We start from the raw sequence: 26549 nt of genomic DNA on the forward strand, positions 1-26549 counted from the left end.
AGATGAGGCACACAGGCGGCTACATTAAGAACTGACCAAAATTAAGGACTTGGAGAATTTTCTTTGTCTTTCATTCCTGATTTAAGTATTTGCCTTACTCCATAAAAAAAAGGTAAAGGACCCCTGCCAGTTAAGTCCAGTCACAAACGACTCTGGGGTTGTGGCGCTCATCTTGCTTTACTGGCTGAGGGAGCTGACGTTTGTCCACAGACAGTTTTTCCAGGTCATGTGGCCACATGACTAAGCCACTTCTGATGAAACCAAAGCAGCGCACGGAAATGCTGTTTACCTTCCCGCTGGAGCGGTACCTATTTATCTACTTGCACTTTGACGTGCTTTCAAACTGCTAGGTTGGCAGGAGCTGGGACCGAACAATGAGAGCTCACCTCATTCCGATCGGCAAGCCCTAGGCTCAGTGGTTTAGACCACAGCGCCACCCGCATCCCAAGCCTAACTCCATAGCAAGGCTTAAAATACACTTAAATTGGGCCAGATTACACCCAAAGTCTGTAGGTGAAGTGAACTAGATAGCCAGAATCAGAACATTTTTTTATGGGGAGAATTGCTGCACAGAATTGCAGAATTGGTATCTGAAGAAGTGTGCATGCACACGAAAGCTCATACCAAAATAAAAACTTAGTTGGTCTTTAAGGTGCTACTGAAGGAATTTTTTTATTTTGCACAGAATTGGTCTTCCTAAATATTGAATGCAGTGCAAAATGATGTAAATGATTTCCCTTTTCTTTAGAAACTGTCTATTTGCTGATGCAATGAATTCTTCCCATTCATTTTTGTTTCCCAAACCACATACAGAATTTCACCATGGAGGGTTTGAGTCTTTCCTTTGTTAGTATTGTTCTGGCTGTAAACTCTGTGAAAGCAACACCAAACTCTAAACCAAGTTTTGTTCTCATAAACTGATTTCCACATCTCCACATTCAACCCTTTGAACACAAACTGTCAAACTTTGCCACAATGGACAAGTTTTCTATTTATTTATCTTTTGTAGTCCTTCAAAGCCTGGTCCAATGTTTACGCCAAAGAAAGTCAAGTTCATTTAATGGGATTTACCTTCCACTAATCCTATCTAGTAAAAGAACGTGGATGTGGGATTTGTGTGGCTGTGCTCTTACTTCATTAGCATAGCCCAGCCCAGTGTGGTGCAATCAAGGGAAGACCTAAGTCTTCTCCACACTTTAACTGAACCTGTAGTTTGGTCATATTGTGTACTGATTAAGTCCCCTGGGAAAGGGTACCTATAGCCCTCCCAATGTTTCTGGACTACGACCACTATCACCCTTGACTATTGACCATGCTGGCTTGGGCTGATGGGATTTGGAGTCCAACAACATTTGGAAGATTAGTTTCCCCATCCCTGATTGATAGACTTCCCTCCAGTGTCACAGAGTGTCAAAAACACACTGTAATTGTGTTAAGCAGCAAAGAATCAGAGGATAAAGTTAGTTCAAAAAATTACGACAGCCTGTGTTTGCTCTCTTGCTCTACTTTTCTTTAATGCCAAATCAAGCTAAAATCATGCAGAAAATGGCTGCTCTTAATATTCTGCCGCATTTGAGGTTTGAACATGGAGATAAATCATTTTTTCTTTTGGCCTTCCTTGCCTGTGGAAACAAAGTCAGAAGAGCAACATGAACAGGAAAAGAGAATCAGAAATTTCGTCTTCCATGATTTTTGGGTCCAAATTACACTAAATATATCTCTTCAAGCTGCGTGAATCTTTTATTAAATGTAAATAGCAACTGAGGGGGACTTCCAGTCAGGCGTGCGAATGCTGGAGTGAGGGAGAGTTTGAACCTGCTATGATCAAACCCCCCCCCCCCAAGCTGTGATTTGCAGCAAGTTTGAAGTTTTCTTTGGCTCAGACTTCCCTCCTGGTGTGAACAGCAGCTTTTGGAGGGGTGCTTTTTCATTAGGGCTGTGGTTAGAGGTAAAGAGCTAAACTTCCCCTCCTCATTCCTGAAAGTCACAAGCCTCATTGCAGCTGGTGGGCCTTAACCTAACGTCATTGCCTCCTCCTAGCATGCCTAGTAGTGAGGGCAGTATTACAGCAATCTGTGAAATGCATCTGTGAGCTGCCTTCCATAAAAAAAAAACCCCTAATGGGTGCTAATAGGTCTTTGTAGGACTGCCTGAGGGTGCTGGGTGTTGCTACCGGGTCTATTAGCTGCCTTCACTCGCTGGATCATCACCTTGTCATGGTGAGTGGGCTTGCACATTCCTATGACCCTTGTGAGTGAAGCCGTCAGGAATCTCATACTCCCAACAGGGTCACTTAAAAAAATGTATCAACAGTTTTAAAAAAATGTATCAACAATTGGGAAACACTGGCCTGTGAGGGCTACAATTGGAGAACAGCCTTTACCAAAGATGTCATGGGCTTTGAAGACACTCGAACTCAGGACGCAAGGGAGAAATGTGCTAAGAGAAGGCACGCTTGGCAAATCCATACCATGATCAACTTCTGCCTGGAAACCTAAGTCCCCACTGTGGAAGGATGTATGGATGTATGGATCCGGAATTGGCCTCCACAGTCACCTACGGACTCATTGTTAAAACTGTGTTTATGGAAGACAATCTTACTCGGCTACGAGTGATCGCCAAAGATTAGCTGCCATATCTATACTCAGAAACTTAGGAAGAAGCAGACATATGCAATATGATTGGCAGGAACAATGAAGCGTCCAGATTGGCCAGGTCTGGTATAAATATTAGGAGCCTAATTTTCTGCCTTTGACCAACAGGACATGATCATCCACATTATCATGCATTTCACGCTCCAGCTGTGACCACCCCTGATTTCATTTGCCCTTGTAATGGGAAATCACACTCTCCAAATCTAAATTTAGTTTTTGCTGGTTGCTCCTCTCCAACATTTCCTTCCTGCTGCCCATATGTTGTTCCTACCCACCTTCTTCAGGCATGCAACGTGAATGTGTGAAAAGGGTAGTGAGGTTCCAAGTGCAAGCTCCACTTCCAACTACTGAGCCCACACAGAAGACCTTCACAGGCTGAGTTTGAAGGCCGCTCTCTGCTGAATGCAGTTAGATTGAGAGCTCTGCCTTATCAGCATTCTAAGCACCTTCCTTTACAGTCATTTAGGAGTTCAGAGCTCATCACATCTGGCTCAACACAGGAAGATCAAGGCAGCTCACCCTATGTGGGGCACATGCCCCCATGCACTCCCCCTTCCTCCTGGCACTGCTGAATGCCCAGCTAGAGCTCTCATTCACTAAGAATGCTTTTCTCTATAAGTTATGCAGGACCATACCTGTGCATATTTTCGGCATCTTCAATAGTCTCAGGTAAAGCTTTTCCTTTGGTTTCAGGCAAGAGCAGAACCAAGCCACCGTCAATGAGACCAATCACAGCTTCAGACACATGGCACAAACAAATGATCAGTTGAGACAGACCCCCCTATGTGAAGCGATACTAAGGCACTATAACAATTTGTAAGATATTGCTGAACTGTATTAAAGGAAATAGCAGCATGTAGATGCAGGTTCTCTTCCTCTCCCACACCTGCAGACTATTTTATGAGTGATCCCATTTTTCTCCAGAATCCTCCTTAGATAGGAGAATCAGCTGCAGTTCGTAGGAATTCACCACAGTGAGAATATAGATTACATGTATCACTTACATTTCAGAGTATCTCTGCATACTCATATCCTTTTTCAAATGTCCAGAGATGATTTCCTCTGAATTTCCTCTGAATGTGTCATCTCTGGGCATTTGAAAAAGAATGTGAGTATGCAGATAATGTGTTCTAGAACTGAAGCCACTGTTTTCGAAGCATAGCTTTCTGTCACGGAGAGAATGTTTTCAGAATTCTAAGACTGACAGCTCCCATATTTGAACTCTTTCAAGTCCTACTTAGGTGCTTGGTACCCGCAGATACCTATTGTGTGAAGCTTCCAGCAGGAATACACGGAACAAGACTCATCCCTTCAACAAAGGAACACAAGTGAGCAGCAGAGAACCCTCCACAAGCAACGCTAACACAAAACCCCACATATATTAAGTAAAATAGAAACATCGCCACCCGACCCCACCCCTACTCATCTCTCCCCCTCCCCCTCTTTCATCCTTTTCTTCCTAATGTCTCAACAAATGAAACCGATTTGTACAAAAAATGTTACATGGGGTAAAAATAAGAGGGACATGACACATACTTTTGTAAATCAAGAAAATCTTTAATAAAAATACATTTAAAGTAAAAACAAAAAAACAATGACTCTTGATTGGCTCAGTCTGAAGGGAGTTGATTAGGCAGTTTCCAACATCCACCGTACGGATGCGGAACCAGTTCCCTCCAGACTGAGCTGATCCCAAGTCAGCTGGGGACACTGCTGGCGCATGTGCTGTTGCCATGTATGCAGAAACAAACGCCTGGACAGGGTTATTCCTGGAGATGCTTAGGCAGGTGGCAGGGCTGCCAGTTTTCAAAAGGGTAGGGCAACTTTGCTCTGCACCATTCCCTGGCTATTCCTACTGGTTCTTTGTGCTCCTCTGTAACCCTAATCTCCTTTCTCTGTGCCATGAATTCAAAACTATCCCTGATTAGCAATGGAGAATAACATGACACAACAATTTGATAAAAATGAATTGTTTAGCAGAATAGCAGGATGTGGATTGTTTTCGACAGCAGGAGTTAGGGTTTGTTTTACCGGGAGAGGACTATAAAAATGTAGCTGTAATGTCTTGCCAAGAAACCTCTGAGGTAAAGGAAGAAATCTAAGCCCAGCTGTCAGAAAAGCAAATGTAAGTTCAGGTAGTATACAGGAGTTGAGTCACCAGGATCCTTCGAATATTTTGTTCAATTATAGGAGCTGCCTGCAGGTTTATGGTCAGCTTCTATCTGATCCTCTTCACCAGGCATCCCCAAACTGCAGCCCTCCAGATGTTTTGGCCTACAACTCCCATGATCCCTAGCTAAGAGGACCAATGGTCAGGAATGATGGGAATTGTAGTCCAAAACATTTGGAGGGCCGAAGTTTGGGGATGCATGCTCTTCACCATTAGGTATACCTACCTTAGCTAGGGATATTTGAGTATGAATTTGGAGAATAATGTGGAAAGAGCATGGAACAGACTTATGACTGTGGTATGGATGGGAGATTGATCTGCCTATGGCTACCTACAGATCTAGATCCTTCCCCATAATGCCTCAGAGGCAGGACCTGTGGTCCTCAGATATTGCTGAACCACAACTACCAGCATCCTTGATCATTGACCAAGCTGGTTGGAAGACGGCATTGCAAAATTAAGAGAACTCTGTATTTCAATGGATGGCTGCATTGGTTTGCAAATTGTTACAGAAAGTGAAAATTAGATAGGTTCACATTTAAATTTGATTTCTCTCCCATCCCTAACTGGGGAAGGTGAGAATTGCAGTTCAGTGACATCTGAAGAACCACAGCTCCCTGTCTGAGAATTAATAATCTACCCCAGGCACCCCCAAACTTCGGCCCTCCAGATGTTTTGGACTACAGTCCCCATCTTCCCCAACCACTGGTCCTGTTAGCTAGGGATCATGGGAGTTGTAGGCCAAAACATCTGGAGGGCCACAGTTTGGGGGTGTCTGATCTACCCTCATTCAACATAAAAGAAGTAGTTCATATTCTTACCAAAGACAACAAGCGGAAGTTCATGCCAGACATCTGCCAGCCTGTAGACAATGAATGGAGTTATGATCCCACCAATATCACACATTGAAGAGCAGACAAGAACACCAAGATTCCTGTAAAAATAAATGTGGAAGCCATTATTTACCGGTATATCAGTGCAGAATCTAGTATCGCCCCCTTTGCCCAGTTACCCTAGTGCCCCAGAGATCCAGCCACGTGTGGAAACAAATGGAAAATAGAAATTAAAGCAGGTCAAACACTCTCATTAAAAGCTATTAAATTCACATTCCCTGCTAGCTCCTACTTCTTTATCATGTTCTCTTGAGGATTTTTAAAGAGTTGTTTTATTTCTGGTTGTACTTTTTTTTTCACTTCGTAACTGCAAGACCGGCATCGTGAGCATTTTTAAAAGAAAGATTGCCTACAAATGTGTTCATTAATAAATAAACAATGGGTAAACAAATTATGCGAATATCTGGAGTTGGCGAAACTCACAGATACAATACGACAAAAACCAAAAAATAGGATTAAAAAACAATGGGAATGTTTAAATGACTACTTAACGAAAACAGACAAGGGGACAAAAACATGGCTATGTTTGGAATAACCTTGTAAGGATGAGTAGCGTATATACAGTATATATTGTTAGATAGATTTAAAGGTAAAATGTTTATTGAAATATTTTTAACAGGAGGATGAAAATGTAATAAGAAATACTGTGCTGAAAGCGGTGGAAGCACTATGCCCTTGAGATGATCTTTTTCAAGTGGACCTTTATATAATTTTTTTTTTTTGCTTTCTTTTTCCCCTCCCCCCTCCCCTCTTACCCTTATTTCTTTCTTTTCTTGTTCCTTCCTTCCCCCTTTTTTTTCGTGCACTTATTTTCATCTTTTTTTTTCTTTCTTTTTTTGATATTTGCCTACTCCCCCCCTTCCTATGGTTCTACATCACCTTCTCTACTCACACTTCACCTCTCCCTCTCTCTTCTTTACTTTTCTTTTCTCTTCTGATATTTCATAATTTCGATATTCAAAAAATGTACAAGAATGTTCTTGGACCGATTCGAAGATGTAGTGTATTGTTTTATCAAATTTTCAAATAAAATTTTTTAAAATTAAAAATAAATAAATAAATAAACTTTCACATTTTTTTACCAGCTTATGAAAAGCAACAGTTAATATCATTGCACCCACATCCTAAGTAGAGAGCTCTACATTTGACTGTCAACTGGTCCTTTTGACAAAGGGACACCAGCCCATCCTATAGTATCAGAAGATGGCTCACTCACCTGAGGAAAGTTGGGTATAGTTCTGCATTGACTAAGCAAATCATTTCATAGCACATTGTAATGCCCATCCTGCCTATGCAAGCGGCAGTCATTTTAAGCCAATAGAGATCTGAAAAGACATTGCACACACTGTTAAGAAGCCAAAAGCTTTTGCGGCTTCTTGGGTTTTCTCTGCAAAATTGGTATTAAAAGTTACATCTTCTTAGAAATTGTATTTCATGGGGCAAATACTGCACACAATACTTTTGTTTCTGTGGCACCTGGTATTTGTCAGGAAGTAGTGAATCAACACTCGCAGGTTCACAAACACACAGAGAAAATTAATTAGAAATGGAGTTGCCCTGTGATTTGCAAGATGAAACCTTGAATGGATGCCATTATGGAAAGACTAGCTCAATATGTGGTGCAAACCAGTATACAGAAATGACTGCCATAGGGTTTTGTTATCCGAACGTTGGATATATAAAAGTGAAGAGCACCTACACACGATACCCTGCAGCAGGATGAAGTCATACTTGATATAGATAGCTTAGGGATAAAGATCCTGCAACCCTCCAGATATTGTTGGATTCGTTCCTCGCTGAGTTGTAGTCTAACAACCAGGGCCGACCCACCCATGAGGCAAGGTGAAGCAAACCACCTCAGGCAGCAGAATCCACGGGAGAAGCAGATCTGACCTTCAAGGAATACATCGTCCATTGGTGGTGGTGCTGCTCCTTAGAGGCCAGATCTGCTCCCCCCCGCTCAGCAGTCCCCACCCAATGCCTCTTGGGGCCTCTTGGCAAATAGGAAAAACTGCTGGTCTCCTCCTAACCTGGTTTCCAATGTGAATCTTTATCCCTTCCCCCATTCCCAATGTAGATATTTTCCCCTTCTTTTTCCGGATTTAGCTCTTCACTCACCCCTTCTTCCCTGGTGGGGGAGTGATGTCATTTTGGAGTTCACCTCAGGTGTCAAAATGTCTTGGTTTGCAAAATCTGAAGGGTCACAGGTTCCCTACCCTTGGGGCATCAATTCTGAGCGCACATATACATTCAGATGACTGGGTTTTGCTGCTAGATTCAGCTACACTCAGGATGGGAAAGAGGGAGCTCAATCCCTCCCCTGTCAGTCATTTTCCTTTCAGAATCCCTACCCCTTTCAAGCTGATATTCTCCCTGTAAAAGAAGAGGTCCAAGTTCCTGTATATTTTGCTCTATAATGGAGAAAGCCAGAAAAAAGAGAGAACATATACATCCACTTTAGTGCACAGCTTGCTCACCTTCAGGCACTAGGGCTGTAATGAGACAGGCGGCTCCTGCTGCCAAATTTGCTGCAGCCCAGGGGTGGCGGCGGCCAATGCGGTCAACTGTGAGTATGAGTATTAAGGCGGCTGGAAATTCAACAAGAGCAGAGTAAAAAAAGTCCAGGTAAATGTTGCCGCCGCCAATTCCCATGTGCATGATGAGGCCCTGATACAGCACAGAGCTTGTGAACCTAGACAAAAAACAGACCAGGTGAAGCCAGGCTCTTCCCTGGGTTGGGGTTGTTTTTGTGTGTGCAGAAAGCCTACTCATAGTTCTAGCCAAATATGTAGGGCGGCTTAAAATTAAATATGGAGCCTGATTGGAGCTAAGTAGGCAGCCTGAGGAGGATTGGTAGAGTGGAAAGTGCTTGTGGACCAATCAATGATGCTAACTGCAGAAGGGGAATTAAAGAGTTCCATCGAGGCCTTTCAGGCTCTCCACTGCGAGTTGCATGTGGGGAGAGGGGAGAGGATTGTACCCTAGAAATTTAGTGATTTGGAGCAATTGCTTTAATAGAAAGTTTTGCAAGGACTTTCCTTACCAAGAGTACATCAAGATGAGGGTGTGTTTCCTTATCTGTGGTGTTCTCACCAGGTCCAGAAATAAAGGGATTGGTTTGTCACCCATTTCTTCCTCAGACTGAAGATTCTAGAAGGGCAAATAAACAATGTTTGTATCATTGGGGCATTGAGGGGGGGGCAGGAAAATGGATCGTAGACTTGTACGGTTGGAAGGGATTCTGAGGGTCATCTAGTACAACCCCCTGCAAAGCAGGAAGGAATCTAAACAAAACGAAGGGCGCTTGAAAGTTTCCAGTCATAGTTGCAGGGATTATTGTAAAACCTTAATGGGTGAAGGAGCTTTAAAAAAAACCAAGAAGCTTGATTTCCACAGTGGGCTAAGAGGACAATTATTCTACAGGAAGCCCAGTTAGGGGTTGACAGGCCATAGTACTCCCTACCAGTGGCTCAGTGCCATCCCAGCATCAGCCAACCCCATCTGTTGGTCAACAGCATATCAACCAGCACTCACCCTAGTTGATTAACAGATCCATGCCCATGCCTTTGCCTTTCCTCCCATAATCAATAAAGTTGTGGCCTATTTTACTCCAGCATGTGGCTCCTTGTTATTCTCCACTGATCACCCCTCCCAGCTTCATTGCATGTGGGACCAGAATTGGTTTTGAAGTTTACAAACGCTTCCATGTTTGCCATATTGTGGCTTGCCAAAATGGCCCCTCTCGGGATTTCTGACCCATATACAAATTGTGCATCGGCTAGCCTTATGTAACTTTGAAGGCAAAATGGGTTGGGTTACCTGCATAGAGGGAGGCAGCTTCTTCCGGTTTCCCTTGGCAATGCGTTTAATAATTTTCAGGGCTTTGTCATTTTCCCGTTGGGCTATCAGCCACCTCGGAGACTCCGGAAGGCACCTAGAACAGCAAGAAATGGGGCATTATTGGATGGTAGCAAAATGCACAACACTGTAAAATGTGTTGTTGTTGTCGTTTAGTCGTGTCCGACTCTTCGTGACCCCATGGACCAGAGCACGCCGGGCACTCCTGTCTTGCACTGCCTCCCGCAGTTTGGTCAAACTCATGTTGGTAGCTTCGAGAACACTGTCCAACCATCTTGTTCTCTGTCGTCCCCTTCTCCTTGTGCCCTCAATCTTTCCCAACACCAGGGCCTTTTCCGGGGAGTCTTCTCTTCTCATGAGGTGGCCAAAGTATTGGAGCCTCAGTTTCAGGATCTGTCCTTCCAGATCTCAGGGTTGGTTTCCTTAAGAAATGGATAGTAATGTAAAAACATTACTAGTAAAGAAAAAAGGGATAAGGCCATGTGGAAGTTGGCCTGAGATGCATGAGACATTTGAAGTGAGGACTGTCACATCCATGCCAAATATCCTACACTGTGAGTTCTCTTTTACATGGTAAAATGCTGGATACCAGTCCCAGTTCCAGTGGCCAGCCAGATCAGGCACTGGTCAAGGGCCCAGGGGCTCAAAAGCACCCCTCACACTAACCCTACGCAGCTGAGTCAACATGCTCCAATGCACTATCCTCCTTGCTTGGTTTGGTGAGCATGAAGCAGTGGCTTTCTTGAATGGAAGAAGAGGAAGAAAAATACTGTGTTGGGAGCTGATGTGTTTGTGTGTTGGGTGTCCATGTGGAGGAGTGGGGGCCCTTTGGCAGCACCGTGCCAAAGGCCTCCTGGAATTGGACACCAGCCCTGTTGGGTACCTTCCAATATATCTAGCTAAGCTTTCCATGCTGGCATTATACAGATGCCTTGACTTTTTTGGCTGTAATGGAAATCTTGCTTACCAGTAATACAGCAAGAAGAAGAAGTTTGGCAAGGTAACTGCCAGTTGTAGCCATCTCCAGTGAGGAATTGCATAAGCCACAGCAGTAAGCACAAGGAGTCCAACGGTAAAGGCTACCTGGTAAACAATGCCAACGGTTCTTCTGTAGCTCAGGCCAACAAATTCTGTGACTTTTTAAGGGTGGAGAAACTTCATTAACATAAGCAAATGGGTGTGGGAAATGAACTGAAGACAGCTCACACTAGATCTTCCATCTATCAAGCCACCTTGAACTTCATATATTTCAAATCTTAGTAGATTCCCACATCCCATCCCACCTCCCCGCCAACTTGCCAGGGAAGCTGTGGATCGACAGCTCCCATCATCCTCAACCAACACAGCTGTTGTTGAAAACCACTGTCATGTCTAGCCCTGACCTGGTACCAGATAGGGAGTCCTCAAAGGATGAACCAGACCTGCCCCCCCCACAGTGTGAAGACCTTAAGGTGCAGGCAGGGCCCATGGGAACCAGAGGTGAGAGATGCATATTCCTTTAAATTTTCTCCATGGGGAGATCTTCCAAAGAACCTCTGGAGCTGTTAGAGGTGGCAATAGACCCACCACCGCCCAGTCCTTGAGAATGCCTGTGCCAAAAACTCTGGGTCAAGCCAAAAAGTAACAACATAGCATGCATCTACAGACCCAGCTTCTCTTCTGAGTAAGGGCTCTCCTAATGAGTAAGCAATCCCTGAACTGCTTGAACTACCAGAAGCTGTAGTGAGGGTGTGGTCTAGGAGGCTGTCAGGAACTGGCAAGACAACAGAGAAGAGGAAGAGGAGGTACAGGATTCTGGCAAGAGGTGTAGCCAGGACTGGGACACACTGGGGTAAGCTGGGAATGGGAGAGGTTGGTGTAGGAAAGGAGAGGTTGGTGTAGGAAATACTCATGGAGTAACAGGGGATGACGAGGGGATGGGGGTCGGTGCACAGGAAGCAAAGCAGCAGGGCCCATCACCAGAGCCAGATGGGCCTCTGTCTCCATGAACACAGCAGGCTCTGAGGCATAGGGAGCAGCAGGTAGGGTTGCCAGACTCAATAGAGGACAGGACTTCTGTGCCTTTAATTGCCCAGCTCTCTTTTGAGTCTGGAAACCTTAAAGAGAAACCAGCAGACCCTTTGTTTAATTTCCAAGCAAAGGGTCTGCTGGTTTCTCTTTAAGGTTTCCAGACTCAAAAGAGAGCAGGGCAATTAAAGGCACAGAAGTCCTGTCCTCTATTGAGTCTGGCAACGCTAGGAACAGATGGGGTGCTCCAGGAGGCTGAGGCAGGCAAGGGCCCACAGCCCAGCTCCCTAGCTGGCCAGGTGAGGCTTGCTAGCTCTGGGAGGTTTGTGATTCCTCAGCTGGAATAGGATTGGAATAGGTGAGGGTCACATGCTTCTTCAAGCCCAGATGCTGCAATCAACATGTAAAGTACAAAAGGGAGCTGTTGTGAGGCGCCTTCTCAACTGCCCATGTTGACAAACCTCAGCTGGGATGCTGCAGGACCTTGGACACAGGGATTGACCCTGCTGCCAGGTAGGCCAGGGGTTCAGGCCACAGTATATAAGGACTCCCTCTTGAGTCTTCTAGTTGCTGGGTTTTGTTTGTTTTTGTATTGATGAGGCTGGGTTGTATGCCCTGCTCTATTCTACCTTGCCTCATCATCTTGTGGTGCTCGCCTTTCCTCTGGATCATGGTTTGGGCCTAGACTGATTCTCTGTACTTTTGATTTGACCCTTCTTCAAGTTTAATCCCTATTAGATTAATTCCCAGAAGAGACAAGTGTAAGGAGCCTTACTAAGGATGTAGCCTGTTAGCCAACCCCCTTTGCTGACCAATCCTTGTATCAAGCGGAAAACCACCGTCCACGTGTAGCTAGGTGCAAAAGCCATGAGAACACCAGAAATGGAATTTATTAAGATGGTGATTAACAGGCACCGTTTACGCCCAAACCTGTGGAGAAAAATGACACTTGTCAATATTATATATATAAAGAGGGGAGAGAGGCATGCGGACATGTGGAACTGCTTCACACCGCACCAGACCGCTGGTCCATGTAACTCTGAATTGTCTACTCTGATTCTGAGCAGCGCCCTAGGGCTGCAGACAAGGATCTCTCCTAGCTCAGATGGTGATTAAAGCTAGGGCCTTCTGCATGCAAAGAATATGTTCTGCTGTGGAGCTATAAAAAAAAAGCTAAATTACTATTAGACAAAACTAAAAAAAGTTTATTTTGTTCATTAAATTTACCTTTTATTTTAGGATTTATTTATAGAATCATAGAGTTGGAAGGGACCACGAGGATTATCTAGTCCAGCCCCCTGTAATCCCCATTTTGCCCAATGTGGGGCTTGAACCCACGGCCCTCAGATTAGGAGCCTCATGCTCTACCACCTGAGCTATCACTATAAACAATGCTTATGAAGCAGCTTTCACCAATTAACACTATTAACAAGTATGATTTTCTATAAAATCTGCAGACCTGCTCCCTCTTGGGATCAGAGTGCCACATAATTAACTTGTCTTGAAACTGCCGAGTTTGCATGTATTCTCTCTCCCCATTGAATTTAACAGGACTTGCTTCTAAACAGAATACAGTCGTACCTCGGGTTGCGAACACCTCGGGTTACGAACAACCCGGGTTACGAACTTCGCAAACCCGGAAGTATTTTTGCCGCGCACGCGTGCGCAGAAGCGCCGCACGCCTTTGTGCGTGCGCAAAGCGCAAAAATAGCAAAAATAGTGCTTTGCGCATGCGCAAAACGGCGGTTCAGGCCCTTTTCGGGTTACGAACTTTTCAGGTTACGAACTGCGACCCGGAATGCAAACCAGCTGTTAATGGTGTGTACATACAAGAGTTTAAGTTTCTTGGGACATCACCTGACAAAATGAAGGCAGCCAATTCTCATATGCAGCTGAGGCCAGTAATCGATTCAGATATTTTAGCCAGCTCATTGAAGTTCAGTTAAAAACAATATTTTTCCAGCAAAGCTATGCTGCATTCTTATATAGCCTGTGGCTATACAACAATAAATACTCCAATTGTATATATAAAATTTGACCTACCTGTCTGCCATGTATCCAATGCTTATGGAACCAACAAAGAATCCCACATTCACACATGATTGAAACAAGTCCAGTTTCCAGGCATCTTCACACACCAGGTTAAACTAAAACAAAACACATCCAGGTCAGAGACAATGCAAAAATAAAATAAAATCCCATGCCTTGAGTGAGATTTCAACATAACTGTAATTCCAGATCATTTGAAGAGCATCTCTCAGGACTATTTCATTCTAAAGTGTATGGCCATTTCCACTACTACCCTCCAACATCCCCCTACACAAGCAATATTTAAGCAGAGTGGCTTTGAGTAGGAGTTATGCTGACTTACTTTAAAACATTTCCATGCCACTTTTATATCATTGTCAGTATGCAAGGCAGGGGACAAGCATTAGATGAAAGAACACCGTTAAAAATAAGAATTAAAAATCAGACACGCAAACCATTAACAATCAAAGAGAAGCAAAAAGCTTTAAAAAAAAAATAGGCTGGAAGACTTGGTTCCTAGTGAAATCAATGTCATCATGAGTAATTTTTCACATTGGGTTCAATGGGACCTAAGTGCAACTAGCTTAAGCTTGGAACAAGCTTAATGTCAATAGCAATGTTGAAATCAGCTCTGAAAACAATCGCCATGGGTGAGGGTCTTAAGAACTATTCACAGCAAGTAATATTAAATCGCCCCCCAAATGAACTGGGCAGACTTTGCTTAGTGCCTATTTGGTAAATACCAACGGTGCCAGGCATAACTGTCTCGGAGGAAAGAGTTTCACAGTTGGGAAGCACCTATAGAGGGGAATCATAGCTCAGCAGCAGAGCACATGCTTCTGCGTTCAGAAAGTCCCAGCTTTGATCCTTGCCATTTCCAGGTAGGGCTGAGAGAGACTTCTGCTTGAGACTATGAAGATTTGCTGCCAGTCCAAGCAGACAATGCTGACTCGCTAGAAGACAGATTCCTGTGTTCCAGAAGCCCTTCTCTCTAGCAGCTATTGCTGTTGGCAATGATACTCAATGAAGGACCTCCAAGGACTCTCTAAGCTGCCGGGCAGACTCATACGGATCCTTTTAGGGTTCAGCTGGTAACGTCGGTATTGCCTTCTAGAAAACAGTTGCTTGCTTCTTACCTCAGTCACGATGGATGATCCTGGGAAATCATAAAGCCAGCCATCCTGGCATGCAGTGAGAGGAATACTGCTTTTGTTCCTGTAAGTAGTGGAAAAATCTAGTGGATTTATGCAGCTCAGCTCAGTTGCGTTCCAGTCGACATCATATCTCTTGCACTGGCTAGTGAAAGCATCCCCATGGGTCTCACCCTTTGGAAGGGTGTAATTCAGCTCTTCCTCAAGACTCCAGTCACAACGGCTACTTAACTGGGCAACTCCAGGACTCCGGCAGTGGTGCTCTGGTATAAAACCCAGGAAAACAATACCAACATAGATGGGTGTGAAGGCAGCCGAGAGCAAACACAGCACAAAAAAGGCCCTTTTCTGGTACAAGTCAAACTCTCCAATGTGCTCTAAGATGTCATCTAAGGTTGGCATTCTTGCATTTGAGGCACCTCATTGAAAATAACAATCTCATGTGTGCCTCTCAGTATTTTGTTGGCAGCAAAGCTGTTTAAAATAACAGCATGTAATCAGGCCAAAAGTCACAGGGAAGCAGCTATTTACTTTGTAAATTGACAAACCATGCATTGCAGTCTAACAGGCTATTTCACACCATATCTGAATTCTCTTTATGATGTCTCACACATTCTGCTGGCTGGTTGACTGATTATTCCATGTTATCCAGCCTGGGAACATTATGTTCATTAAGAAAACTGCATCTCTATTGATCAGCTTTTAGAGGACATGATAGCTAAACTATAATATTGTAATATAACCAATACTTATTCAATCCAACCAAAATTCAGGGTTATTTTTCTCTATCCCTTCTATATGCGGTAGCCACTATTTTAGTCAGCATGTGTTGTCTCATTTAGCCATCAAGTCTATAGCACCCAAACCTTGTGTTGGGAAATAATTGGGGGGATACCAGTTAATCCTTAAGTCCCACATGCATGTGGAGCTACAACAACAACAACAAAATGGCTGACTGCCTGAATTCAAAAAATGTGCCGGGCTTGACTCACTCTTTAGCCAAAACAGCCCCCAGCAGAGCTTAAAACCCAGTGTACGCAAAATGTGGGAAATATAGGTTATTGTACTGTAATCACAGGTCTGACTCTTGCGTTATACAATTCTATAGCAGAAACAACACAGCGAAGGTATTCTTAGTTACAAAATACAAAATTTAGTCTCAAACATGTGGTCTGAGTCTGGAGTCCCAGCCTCAGACATGTGCTGAGGAGAGAGAAGGGAACAGGAAACTGGCACTATTTCCTCCCTCCCCGAAGGTGAGGGGTGTGACCTACCCATGCCTTCTCTAGAAATTTACAGCCCTGTGGTCCTTAACCCCTTCATTTACTAACTAGCATAAATGTGCATTGTTGGTTTGACTGCAAAAAAAAACTCTCACAAAGCCTAGTTAGGATGAAGGCACTATCAAGCTGAGTGGTAGAGGAGAGACCAGGTGGTACTTCGGTCAACTTAGCTTTCCCAAGTTTTTCCTCTCCCACCTGGTAGCAACCACCCCCATCAGGCTACAGCAGGATGGAGGGAAAAGAACCCAGACCACCCTATTGGTACAACTGAGAGACCAGGAATTTTTAGCTCCTGCTCTCCTTCATAGAATCATAGAGTTGGAAGAGAACAGAAGGCCATCCAGTCCAACCCCCTGCCAAGCAGGAAACACCATCAAAGCATTCCTGACAGATGGCCGTCAAGCCTCCGCTTAAAGACCTCCTAAGAAGGAGACTCCACCACACTCCTTGGCAGCAAATTCCACTGCCGAACAGCTCCTGCTGTCAGGAAGTTCTTCCTAATGTTTAGGTGGAATCTTCTTTCTTGTAGTTTGAATCCATTGCTCTGTGTCCGCTTCTCTGGAGAAGCAGAAAACAACCTTTCTCCCTCCTCTATATGACATCCTTTTATATATTTGAACATGGCTTAACCTTTGAACCCCTTAACCTTCTCTTCTCCAGGCTAAACATACCCAGTTCCCTAAGCCGTTCCTCATAAGGCATCTTTTCCAGGCCTTTGACCATTTTGGTTGCCCTCCTCTGGACACGTTCCAGCTTGTCAGTATCCTTCTTGAATTGTGTTGCCCAGAACTGGGCACAGTACTCCAGGTGAGGTCTGACCAGCGCAGAATACAGTGGTACTATTACTTCCCTTGATATGGATCAGGCATCCCCAAACTGCGGCCCTCCAGATGTTTTGGCCTACAACTCCCATGGTCCCTAGCTAACAGGACCAGTGGTCAGGGATGATGGGAATTGTAGTCCAAAACATCTGGAGGGCTGAAGTTTGGGGATGCCTGATCTAGATGCTATACTCCTATTGATGCAGCCCAGAATTGCATTGGCTTTTTTAGCTGCTGCATCACACTGTTGACTCATGTCAAGTTTGTGGTCTACCAAGACTCCTAGATCCTTTTCACATGTACTGCTCTCAAGCCAGGTGTCCCCCATCCTGTACTTGTGCCTATCATATTTGTTTTGCCCAAGTGTAGTACTTTACATTTCTCCCTTGTTAAAATTCATCTTGTTGCTTTGGCCCAGTTGTCTAATCTGTTCAGGTCATTTTGAATACCTCTGGGGTATTAGCCACCCCTCCCAATTTGGTGTCATCTGCAAACTTGATCAGGATGTCCTCAGGCCCATCATCCAAGTCATTGATAAAGAGGTTGAATAAGACTGGGCCCAAGACAGAACCCTGTGGCACCCCACTAGTCACTTCTCTCCAGGATGAAGAGGAGCCATTGATGAGCACCCTTTGGGTTCAGTCAGTCAGCCAGTTACAAATCCACTGAATGGTAGCATTGTCTAGCCCGCATTTTACCAGCTTGTTTACAAGAATATCATGGGGTACCTTGTCAAAGGCCTTGCTGAAATCTATTTCTGTTTGCTGAAATCTATTGCTGTTTATATTTCAACTGGTTATATAAGAACTTTGTAATTAGGAACTAATGCCTGAGTTTGTTTCCCCCCGTTTTCTCCCAGTCCTTTTTCCTTCTGTGCAGTGTCCTTTAGTTTGTAAGCCTGAGGGGAGAGACTGTCTTATAACCAATCACTGTAAGCTGCACTGGCTGCCTCTTCAGATTAACAGAAGGATAAATATGCCTTAAGCAAATAGAAGGAATAAGCTTTCTGCGAGTGAGCTTAGAAAGATGGAGGTATGGGATCAAGTGTATTTCTAATGAAAATAGGAAGCTGCTTCCAACCACCAGACCTGTGGTCCATCTTGCTCTACTCTAAGTGGTATCACCACTTTTGGGTCTTGGGTTATATTCAGATGTGGATTTTGTTGTGTTAGTTTTTCCTGGTTACAATGGTCATGGTTTTGTCTAGATTTCTGATGTTCCTTTTATGCTGCAGTACCTGTTGAGGCCAAGAGGGGGGTCTTGTCATGTGGGCAGTCCAGGATCTCCATACACACTGCCCAGGCTTGCTCCCAGGGGAAGTCACTTCAGTGCTACTAATGCAGTGGTTTAACTTCACCCCTGGAGGCTGATGGGATGAAAGGAAAATAATAGTCATAGATAGATAAATACCCTGTTATGTTACTAACACCAATTCCATAGTGTTGGAATTCCATAGTCATGATTCAATGAGGTCCAATAGGACTCTTTTCGGGTTTTTTTATTTTTATAAGGCAAATGATCCCGAACCTTTGAAGTGGGATAAGAACTAAGAATAATATGTAGAAGATGCAAAACAAACACAGGTATAAAATACCAGATAGCCTTGCTAACTGCACTGCAGCTGGTATTTCACTTGGCAATTTAAAAATGGCAAGATGTGTTTAGAAAAGTTTAAAAACTGAAGAAGGACATCTCTTCTTCCTTTTTTAAAACAATCCACCCTCCCACCCCCTATCTACCTCATTTTCCCTCTTTCTTCTTAGTGTCTTAACAAATGAAACTGATTTGCCAAAATGATACATGTAAAAATATGAGAGACACTGCACACACCTTTGTAATTCAAGAAATCTTTAATAAAAAATACTTTAAAAACAACAAACAAACAAAGCTCTCCCAAAATGAAGAAATGCTTCCTTGGGGCCACTTCTACTGCTGTATAATCAGTAACCTCTCAGTTTATAAAATGGCATAATCTCACACTTGTGGCAAAGTATGTCACCACACACACAAAGTTCACATAAGGACGTTTGGACTCTGAACTTCTGGCACTACAAAACTGCACACAGTATATCTGTGGATGAGCTGCTTCATTTCAGATGCATTACTGCATAAAATAAGCCCCGCACACACAAATGAGCAAATGTGGCTTTGATGCTGGATAACCAAGAGATATTTGTGATCTTTACCATGAGACATCTCAGTGAACCCCAAAAATGTTTTCAAGCTCAAAAGTGTCCTGAGACCTGCGGGTATAGGGAGGTATATAAATTCAATTAACAACAACAACTGCTTGGAACCTGGATAATGGAAATAGTACCTCTTTCCAGATCCATAGGCATGGGGGAGAAATTGGATTCAGTTCACACTGAAAGGTGAATTGACCTAATTTGCACTTTCCGAAACAATATGTGAATGGAAACACAGTTATTCTTCAAAATTCACACACCTCTGAATTCTGTAACACACTTTTCCAGCACAAAGATGCATATATTATGGCAAAGTGTGCATAAAAATGAATATATTTGGGGAAATAGTGTCTAGACTGCATACTCAGGTGCATGATGCTTGTGGCCCAATGAGGGTCCAACCAGAAATAAGAAGCAGGGGATTGGTATTGGGTTGAACTAGGCCACAACTTTTATTGATTACAGTTGTAGGTAGGTTTGGTCAAGGCATTGGGTATGTGTCTGGTAACAAGTTTACCACCTGCTGATTGAGGCTTGACAGCCATCTGTCACGAATGCTTTGATGGTGTTTCCTGCTTGGACTGGATGGCCCTTGTGGTCTCTTCCAACTCTATGATTCTATGATAAGTACAGTGGGGGTTGACCCTGTTGACCCTCACAGGGGGGTTGTCCCCTGACATGTACCAGGTGCTATGATCCTATCAGAGCCACCATTGGGAATGGTGCTATAGCTCATTGGCCCCTGTGTCAACTCATGGACAGAAACACCCCTTCCTGGACTCCTTTAATGGGGCACCCGATCAGCTAAGGATCCAATCCAACATCAATTATCCATCAAAGTTGTGACATTTGCTATAAGGTAGGCAAAAACCTGCAGACCAACCAATTTGTCTGACAATTGCTATTGTAGGCCTACAACTGGTTAAAGCTGCTGCTGTTGTTGTTTTTACCATGTTTTTACCAAGTAGTCGTTTAGTTCTTTCCAGAAGTGCATCTCTGACTCTCTTTTACGACAGTAGCAGACAGGCAGCACAGTGGAGGCTTGGAGATGCAGAGCTGTAATCCATGAAGCCAGACCAGCAGTGGGGAAGAAGAAGAGATAAGATGTGAATGTGAGAGATGAAGACTTCACGAGAGAGCTAGCAGTAGAGACGACATAAGCAGGTGAGATGGTAGGGATCTGGAGCAGGAAGAAAGACTAGCAGCAGACAGGACCCCAGAGCCAAGATCTCATAGGAGTCAGGAATGTGGAGACCAAAGGCTGCGCCAGAGAGCAGTAGTCAAGGTACAAAATGCTCAGTGGCAGAAAGCACAACAGCCTCACTGACAGAATAGAATGCTGGCTGGGACTGATGGGAGTCAAAGTGTGATAACATCTGGAGGGCTGCAGGTTCCATATCCCTGTTACAACTGATTGGCTTTGCAGTTTTTCTCACTGAATGTAGCCTATGCTAGCTAGAATCACTGCACACCCATCAGCCTGAAAAATGAGAGTCCACAAGCCTAGACAGATACAACATATAACAATGGTATGTCCTGGGTTACTTTGAAATAGCAGGGAATTTTATTCTCAGATAATTAAATCTGATTTTAACACAGAATCACCAATGAAGACTTATGAACTTCACCAGGATACACGTCTACCGGCAAGGAAACTGAAAGGAAAAAAAGAGTGTGCAGATGCGCTTTCAAAGATTAAGCAGTACCCATCTTTTCTTAGTTTGAGCAGTAATCTGCAAAGAGACTTCTGTACTGTAAGTAAGTACTGTACCTGATTACTACTTCTGAAGGCTCACTTGAATAGCTTGCTGATATTGTTCCATCAAGAAATTTAGCCTTCAGACATAGGTTTCTGTTGGTGGTATACAACTATCTCATTCCATCAGTGCAATGATTTTTGCTTGCACAATAAAACACCCCCGCTCACTTCTCCCCATGAGACCTCCTCCCCTCCCCATATCTGTTCCAGAGGGTTGGGGAAAATCCCCATAACAGATTTAGAGGACATGCAGTGGGTGGAGAGGGAAGTTGCATTGCACAAGTGAGCATTCTTGCGCCTCTGGTACGAGATATTTGGATACCACCCAAAACTTGTTGGAAAGAAGCAAGTTTCAAACTATGTGATAAATAACTCAGCAAATGGAAACATCATATAAAACCCTCTGTTGTCAACCTTGTCTCATCTAATTTATTACCATCAGGGATGATCTAGGTTCAATTCATATTTCATATTTCACTATGCCTGAACATGACCAAATCCTACCAGTTCTATCATTTGTATTTAGTTTTTAATAAACACAGTTCAAGAGTGACAGATCTAAACACCCTCCCAAATGTAAAAAATAAAACTTGACCTGCCTTTGAAGACATTTTGAACTTCCTTTTCATTAGTAAATCTTGTTTTGATCTAATTATTAAAGTGTACTAGTAGGCCCTTAAAACCCATCCCGGGAGCTTTTTCTTTTCTTTTTAAAAGGGATTCAATTATGTGAAATTTTGTTTGGATTCACACAGTTCCTCTTTACAATTATGTTTAGCACAGTATGCAGCTCTTTACCAGCCATCCATCTAGTTTGATTCCCACTGAAGTCATAGCTACCAATTGGTCTCTTGAGCAACGTGTTATGCAAACCCATCTGTGAACTTCTGGGGGACTTTTGTCCTTTCAGCTAAGAGTTTTGTGCAAGCTTGCCAAGAAGACTTGTTTGCAGCTACCTGAATCCAATTAGAATGTTCCCTTCCCCAGTTAGCTTAATTGGAAAGCTAGCATCAAGCCAAGTCCTTCTTTTCAAAACTTGGTTTGTAGTGAAAAGGTATGTAGTTAGAGGGAGGAGAAGGAAAAGATTTTCAATGCCACCTTTGAACATTTGCCTGTACTTGGTTTTTTGTGTGTGTTTGTTTGCAGCTTAATAATGTTGTCTCTCATTTAGAGTGACTTGGGAAGTGATTTCACCATCCATCATTTGCCTTCTAGAATGTACCACTGTTCTGCTCTCAGCAAGAAATGGTGAGAAACTACAGCTTTTGCGGACAAATCAACACCTTTGCCTTGCAGCCACAAACACTTTATTTTATACCATCTTGCAATGCCACACAAGCACACATAAAACCTAGCCACATATTTAAATGATACATACTTCCTTGGCTCCGAGTTTCCTGTAGACTGGGCATAATTTTGAAGGGAAAAAATGGGTGGGTGGTTGAATCTACCACACACTCATTTTTAAGACGGGGAAAAGTGTTACATGCTTATATAAGAGGAAATTAACCTTTGGGTGGTTACCCTAGGGACAAGAATTTTTGGTTTAGGGTTCTAAAATATCCAAAATATTAATGATTTCACTTTAGATTTCGATGAGTAAACATTGCCGTTGCATTTGATAAAGCGGGTTCTCCTTCATGGAGAGCACGTGTTGTGGTGGGGTCTAGCAGGACAACCCCCTCTGCAGGCAGGCGGGCGGATGTCAGTTCTGTCACATTTTGTATTTAAATAAAGTTGTGGCCAAAATTATGCCAAAAAACCTTAAACTTAAATTTCTGTGTGAAGTGTGATTTATTTGGGGATGTCTGGCAGACCTCTACATGCAATTATCAGAAATATCCACACAAAAGTTTGACTTTATCCCTCTTAGCATCTGCAGGATGTTTATTTCCTGAAAGAGAAACCACTTGACCCCTCCTTCAATTCATGGCTGCCCTGAAGGCCTTAGCTCATATACAGAGAGCAACTGACCACTCGCGGCATGACAAACTCTGGGGAAAGCGGGCTTTGCACTCTTGTTGTCCAAATCCATTTCAGTGATTAAGCCGTCTTCCCACTGAGGAGACCCAGCCCCATCTGAAATGGATCTCCTTTGGCAAGTGCAATTTTCCCTAAAGCAGGGGCCTCTCGGTGGGGCCAGAGCCTGAAGTTAGCAGGGTCAAAGCCAAAGGTGGGTGAGGCTTCCCCCTTTTTCTTTCTCTCTGCTGCTCATTTTTCTCAATTTCTCCTCCAGCTTTGCCACCATTTCCCCACATGAAATTAGGCCAAAAGCCATGTGAAATTGGGCTGAGGGCCACAGCTTGCCCACCTATGCTCCAGAGCATCTCCCAGCCCCCCCCAATCCCTGGAGTGTCCTAGCCTTGCTGGTCTTCCTCCTTTCAGCTGCTGCTTATATATCTGCCTTCTCTTAATGTGGAAGCAGGGGAAAGGAGCAATAAGAACATGTGCAAGCCTTATCCTCTTCGTCTTGGAGCTTGTGCTGTTTAGGCCCAGAGGAAAAAGCAAGCAAATGGGTCATGGTCATGGGAAGGTGATTTGGGTATACAGTGGTGCCTCGCTTAACGAATGCCCTGCTTAACGAAATTTCCGCTTAACGAAATGATTTTTCGAGCGGAGGTTGCCTCGCTAGACGAATGCGTTTTACGAAAAATTCATCTAGCGAATCGCGGTTTCCCATAGGAATGCATTGAAATTCAATTAATGCGTTCCTATGGGGAAAAAAATTCAAAAAAATTCCAATGCATTCCTATGGGATTCGCTAGACGAATTTTTTCGCTATAAGAAAAGACCCGTGGAACGAATTAATTTCGTCTAGCGAGGCACCACTGTATAACGTGGGAGGTATCCACTGAGTGCATATTGCTCAAAAAGCCCTCCGAAACCCAGAACTGGCAATAGTGGTAGGTGCCAAATGTAGCTTGAGATATGCACCCCCTAAATTCAACATCATGGAGGTAAACCCACAAGTCGGACAAGAGACCAAGTTACCCAAAGGACCACCTTCTTCCATACCCAAGAATTGAGATCTTCTACAGAGATCCATGTGCCGCAGGGCCTTTTGTGTAGCAGCCTCCTCCCTCTGAAAATCCCTTCCCTTGGAGATTTAATGGCCCCATTGCTGTTTCTGGTTAGGGGAGCAGTTAAAACTTTTATCTTTAATCAGAATTTTGAGGCCTCCTAGATATTTCAGCTTCTATTGTTTTCTTGTTGTCTGCTGTCTTTTTGTTTTTACAAGCTTTCATTGTATGCCACTCTGATCTCCTTGGGGAGGAAGAACAGGATATACATGATACTAACTAAATAAATAGCTTTTGCACATTCTACAAAGGGTCCACAAAAGGACAGAGTGCTTGCCTGCTTGGTCTTACACAACAGAGTTTGTTATGTTTTATGATGTGTGTTGGCGGAGAGGGGAGATAAATCAAATGAATTTACGTAAAATAGTAAGTTCAGCGGCTTTTTTTGCTTGTGGAATTTCTCCCACAGAGCTGAAATCAGCATGACTGAGTGTTTTGAAATAAGAAGGGCATAGGCTCCAGAAAAGGCATTCAGGGACAATTGAATGAGATTTCTAGAGGGAGCATTAAATCCCTCACTTATCCTCCATGTGCATCCTGACCTATTGCTACCCATCGGTGGATGTAAGAACAGCCTTCTGGATCATAGAATCATAGAGTTGGAAGAGACCACAAGGGCCATCCAGTCCAACCCCCTGCCAAGCAGGAAACACCATCAAAGCATTCCTGACATATGGCTGTCAAGCCTCTGCTTAAAGACCTCCAAAGAAGGAGACTCCACCACACTCTTTGGCAGCAAATTCCACTGTCTAACAGCTCTTACTGTCAGGAAGTTCTTCCTAACTTTTAGGTGGAATCTTCTTTCTTGTAGTTTGAATCCATTGCTCCGTGTCCGCTTCTCTGGAGCAGCAGAAAACAACCTTTCTCCCTCCTCTATATGACATCATTTTATATATTTGATCATGGCTATCATATCACCCCTTAACCTTCTCTTCTCCAGGCTAAACATACCCAGCTCCCTAAGCCGTTCCTCATAAGGCATCGTTTCCAGGCCTTTGACCATTTTGGTTGCCCTCCTCTGGACACATTCCAGCTCGTCAGTATCCTTCTTGAACTGTGGTGCCCAGAACTGGTCACAGTACTCCAGCTGAGGTCTGACCAGAGCAGAATATAGTGGTATCCTGTTCTTGCTGTGGTCAACCAGATGCCTATGGGAAGCCTGTAAGCAGGATTTGAGCACTAGAGCACTCTCTCCTCCTGTGATTTCCAGCGCCTGGGATGTGTGCTATACAGTCAGGATTCTTAAGAATAAATATGCTTATATAGAAAATGTACCTCCTTTGCCAAGTCCTTGTACCCTCAGTTCCCAGCAAATATAGTCTACTAATAGAGGAAGCTACCTTGAAGATGGCTACATGTTCCAACCAGGATCAGAGGCATACCAGTTGCTTGGAAATAGCCGCCGCAGCCACCGAGGGCTATTGCTTCATTTCCTGTTTGTGAGCTTCCTAGGGGAATCTGGTTGGCCACTGTGAGAAACAAGATACTGGGCTACATAAACCTTAGGGCTCTTCTTCTGTTCTTAGATGAGCCCCATGACATCAACATGGAAGCACTGATGGATGTTGACTGATCTCTTCTGGAACTGTTCATTTGAGCTGTGTGTGTGTGTGTGTGTGTAGGTAGGTAGGTAGGTAGGTAGGTGTAGGGGGCAGTCTGTATCAAGGAGTCCACTCTGTCTCGCTTCTTTTGTGGATTGCTATGTGAGTTCAACTGCTGACTGTGTTCTACCTGCCCTGTTGGAGACAGTATGCCTTTGAATACCAGTTGCTGGGAACTGAAAGTAAGAACAGGGCTCTTGTACTCAGGTCATGCTTGCGGGCTTCTCATAGGCTTCCAGTTGGCCATTGGGAGAACAGGATGCTGGACCAGATGGGCCTTTGGCCTGATCCAACACAGCTCTTATATTCTTATGTTTTAAAGCAGGCATCCCCAAACTGCGGCCCTCCAGATGTTTTGGCCCACAACTCCCATGATCCCTAGCTAACAGGACCAGTGGTTGGGGAAGATGGGAATTGTAGTCCAAAACATCTGGAGGGCCGAAGTTTGGGGATGCCTGTTTTAAAGCTATATCAGAACCGATCTCTCACCCTTTGTTGAGTTATGCTGCAACTCAAGTCAGCTACATGAGGCATGCTTTTTGCATAAGTAATGTTTTTGCTAATTCTGCCACATGAAAATATTATGTACCGAGCACACCCTCCAGGTGAAGGGGCATAGCTCAGCTGTAGAGCACATGCCTTGTGTGTATAAGCCCCTAGGTCCAAGCCCTGGCTTCTCCAGGTATCTCTAGTTTCAATCCCAGACATCTCTAGATAGGGCTGCAAAAAGCTGTCTGCAACCTTGGAGAGTTTCCAAGGGATGGGGATTGCATTTACTTCAGAGTTTACGATAAATGTGTGCAGCCTGTTGTTCTCCAGATGTTGTTGAACTACAGCTGCCATAATCTCTGGCCTTTGGCCATCCTGTCTGGAGCTGATGGGAGAATACCTGGAAGGCCAAAGCTTCTTTAACCCAGAGCTAGATGTACCAATAATATCACATGTTACGTCTTGTGTTACACATTTGCCCTAAAATGTAAAAAGAACCAGAGACTGTATGCTGGTGCCTTGAATAAGACTAATGTCTGTGCTTGAGAATGTGTACATTTTAAATCAAT

At 43.9% G+C, this 26549-nt stretch overlaps 1 protein-coding gene across 1 annotated transcript; it reads right to left on the minus strand.

Annotated features, from left to right (window-relative positions):
* Positions 1 to 1488: 1488 nt before the first annotated feature.
* Positions 1489 to 15210, minus strand: LOC118082821 (solute carrier family 22 member 2). Its single transcript, XM_035110651.3, has 11 exons — positions 14747 to 15210; positions 13626 to 13729; positions 12358 to 12512; positions 10543 to 10711; positions 9537 to 9651; positions 8761 to 8867; positions 8195 to 8409; positions 6934 to 7042; positions 5646 to 5758; positions 3290 to 3389; positions 1489 to 1622 (listed from the first exon to the last, which is right to left on the minus strand). The coding sequence occupies exons 1-11, from the start codon at positions 15161 to 15163 to the stop codon at positions 1556 to 1558; spliced, it is 1671 nt and encodes a 556-aa protein (XP_034966542.2). The 5' UTR covers positions 15164 to 15210; the 3' UTR covers positions 1489 to 1555.
* Between the last annotated feature and the right edge of the window lie 11339 nt (positions 15211 to 26549).

Source organism: Zootoca vivipara, chromosome 3 (assembly GCF_965207765.1).
Source record: "Zootoca vivipara chromosome 3, rZooViv2.hap1.1, whole genome shotgun sequence".
Taxonomy (NCBI): domain Eukaryota; kingdom Metazoa; phylum Chordata; class Lepidosauria; order Squamata; family Lacertidae; genus Zootoca; species Zootoca vivipara.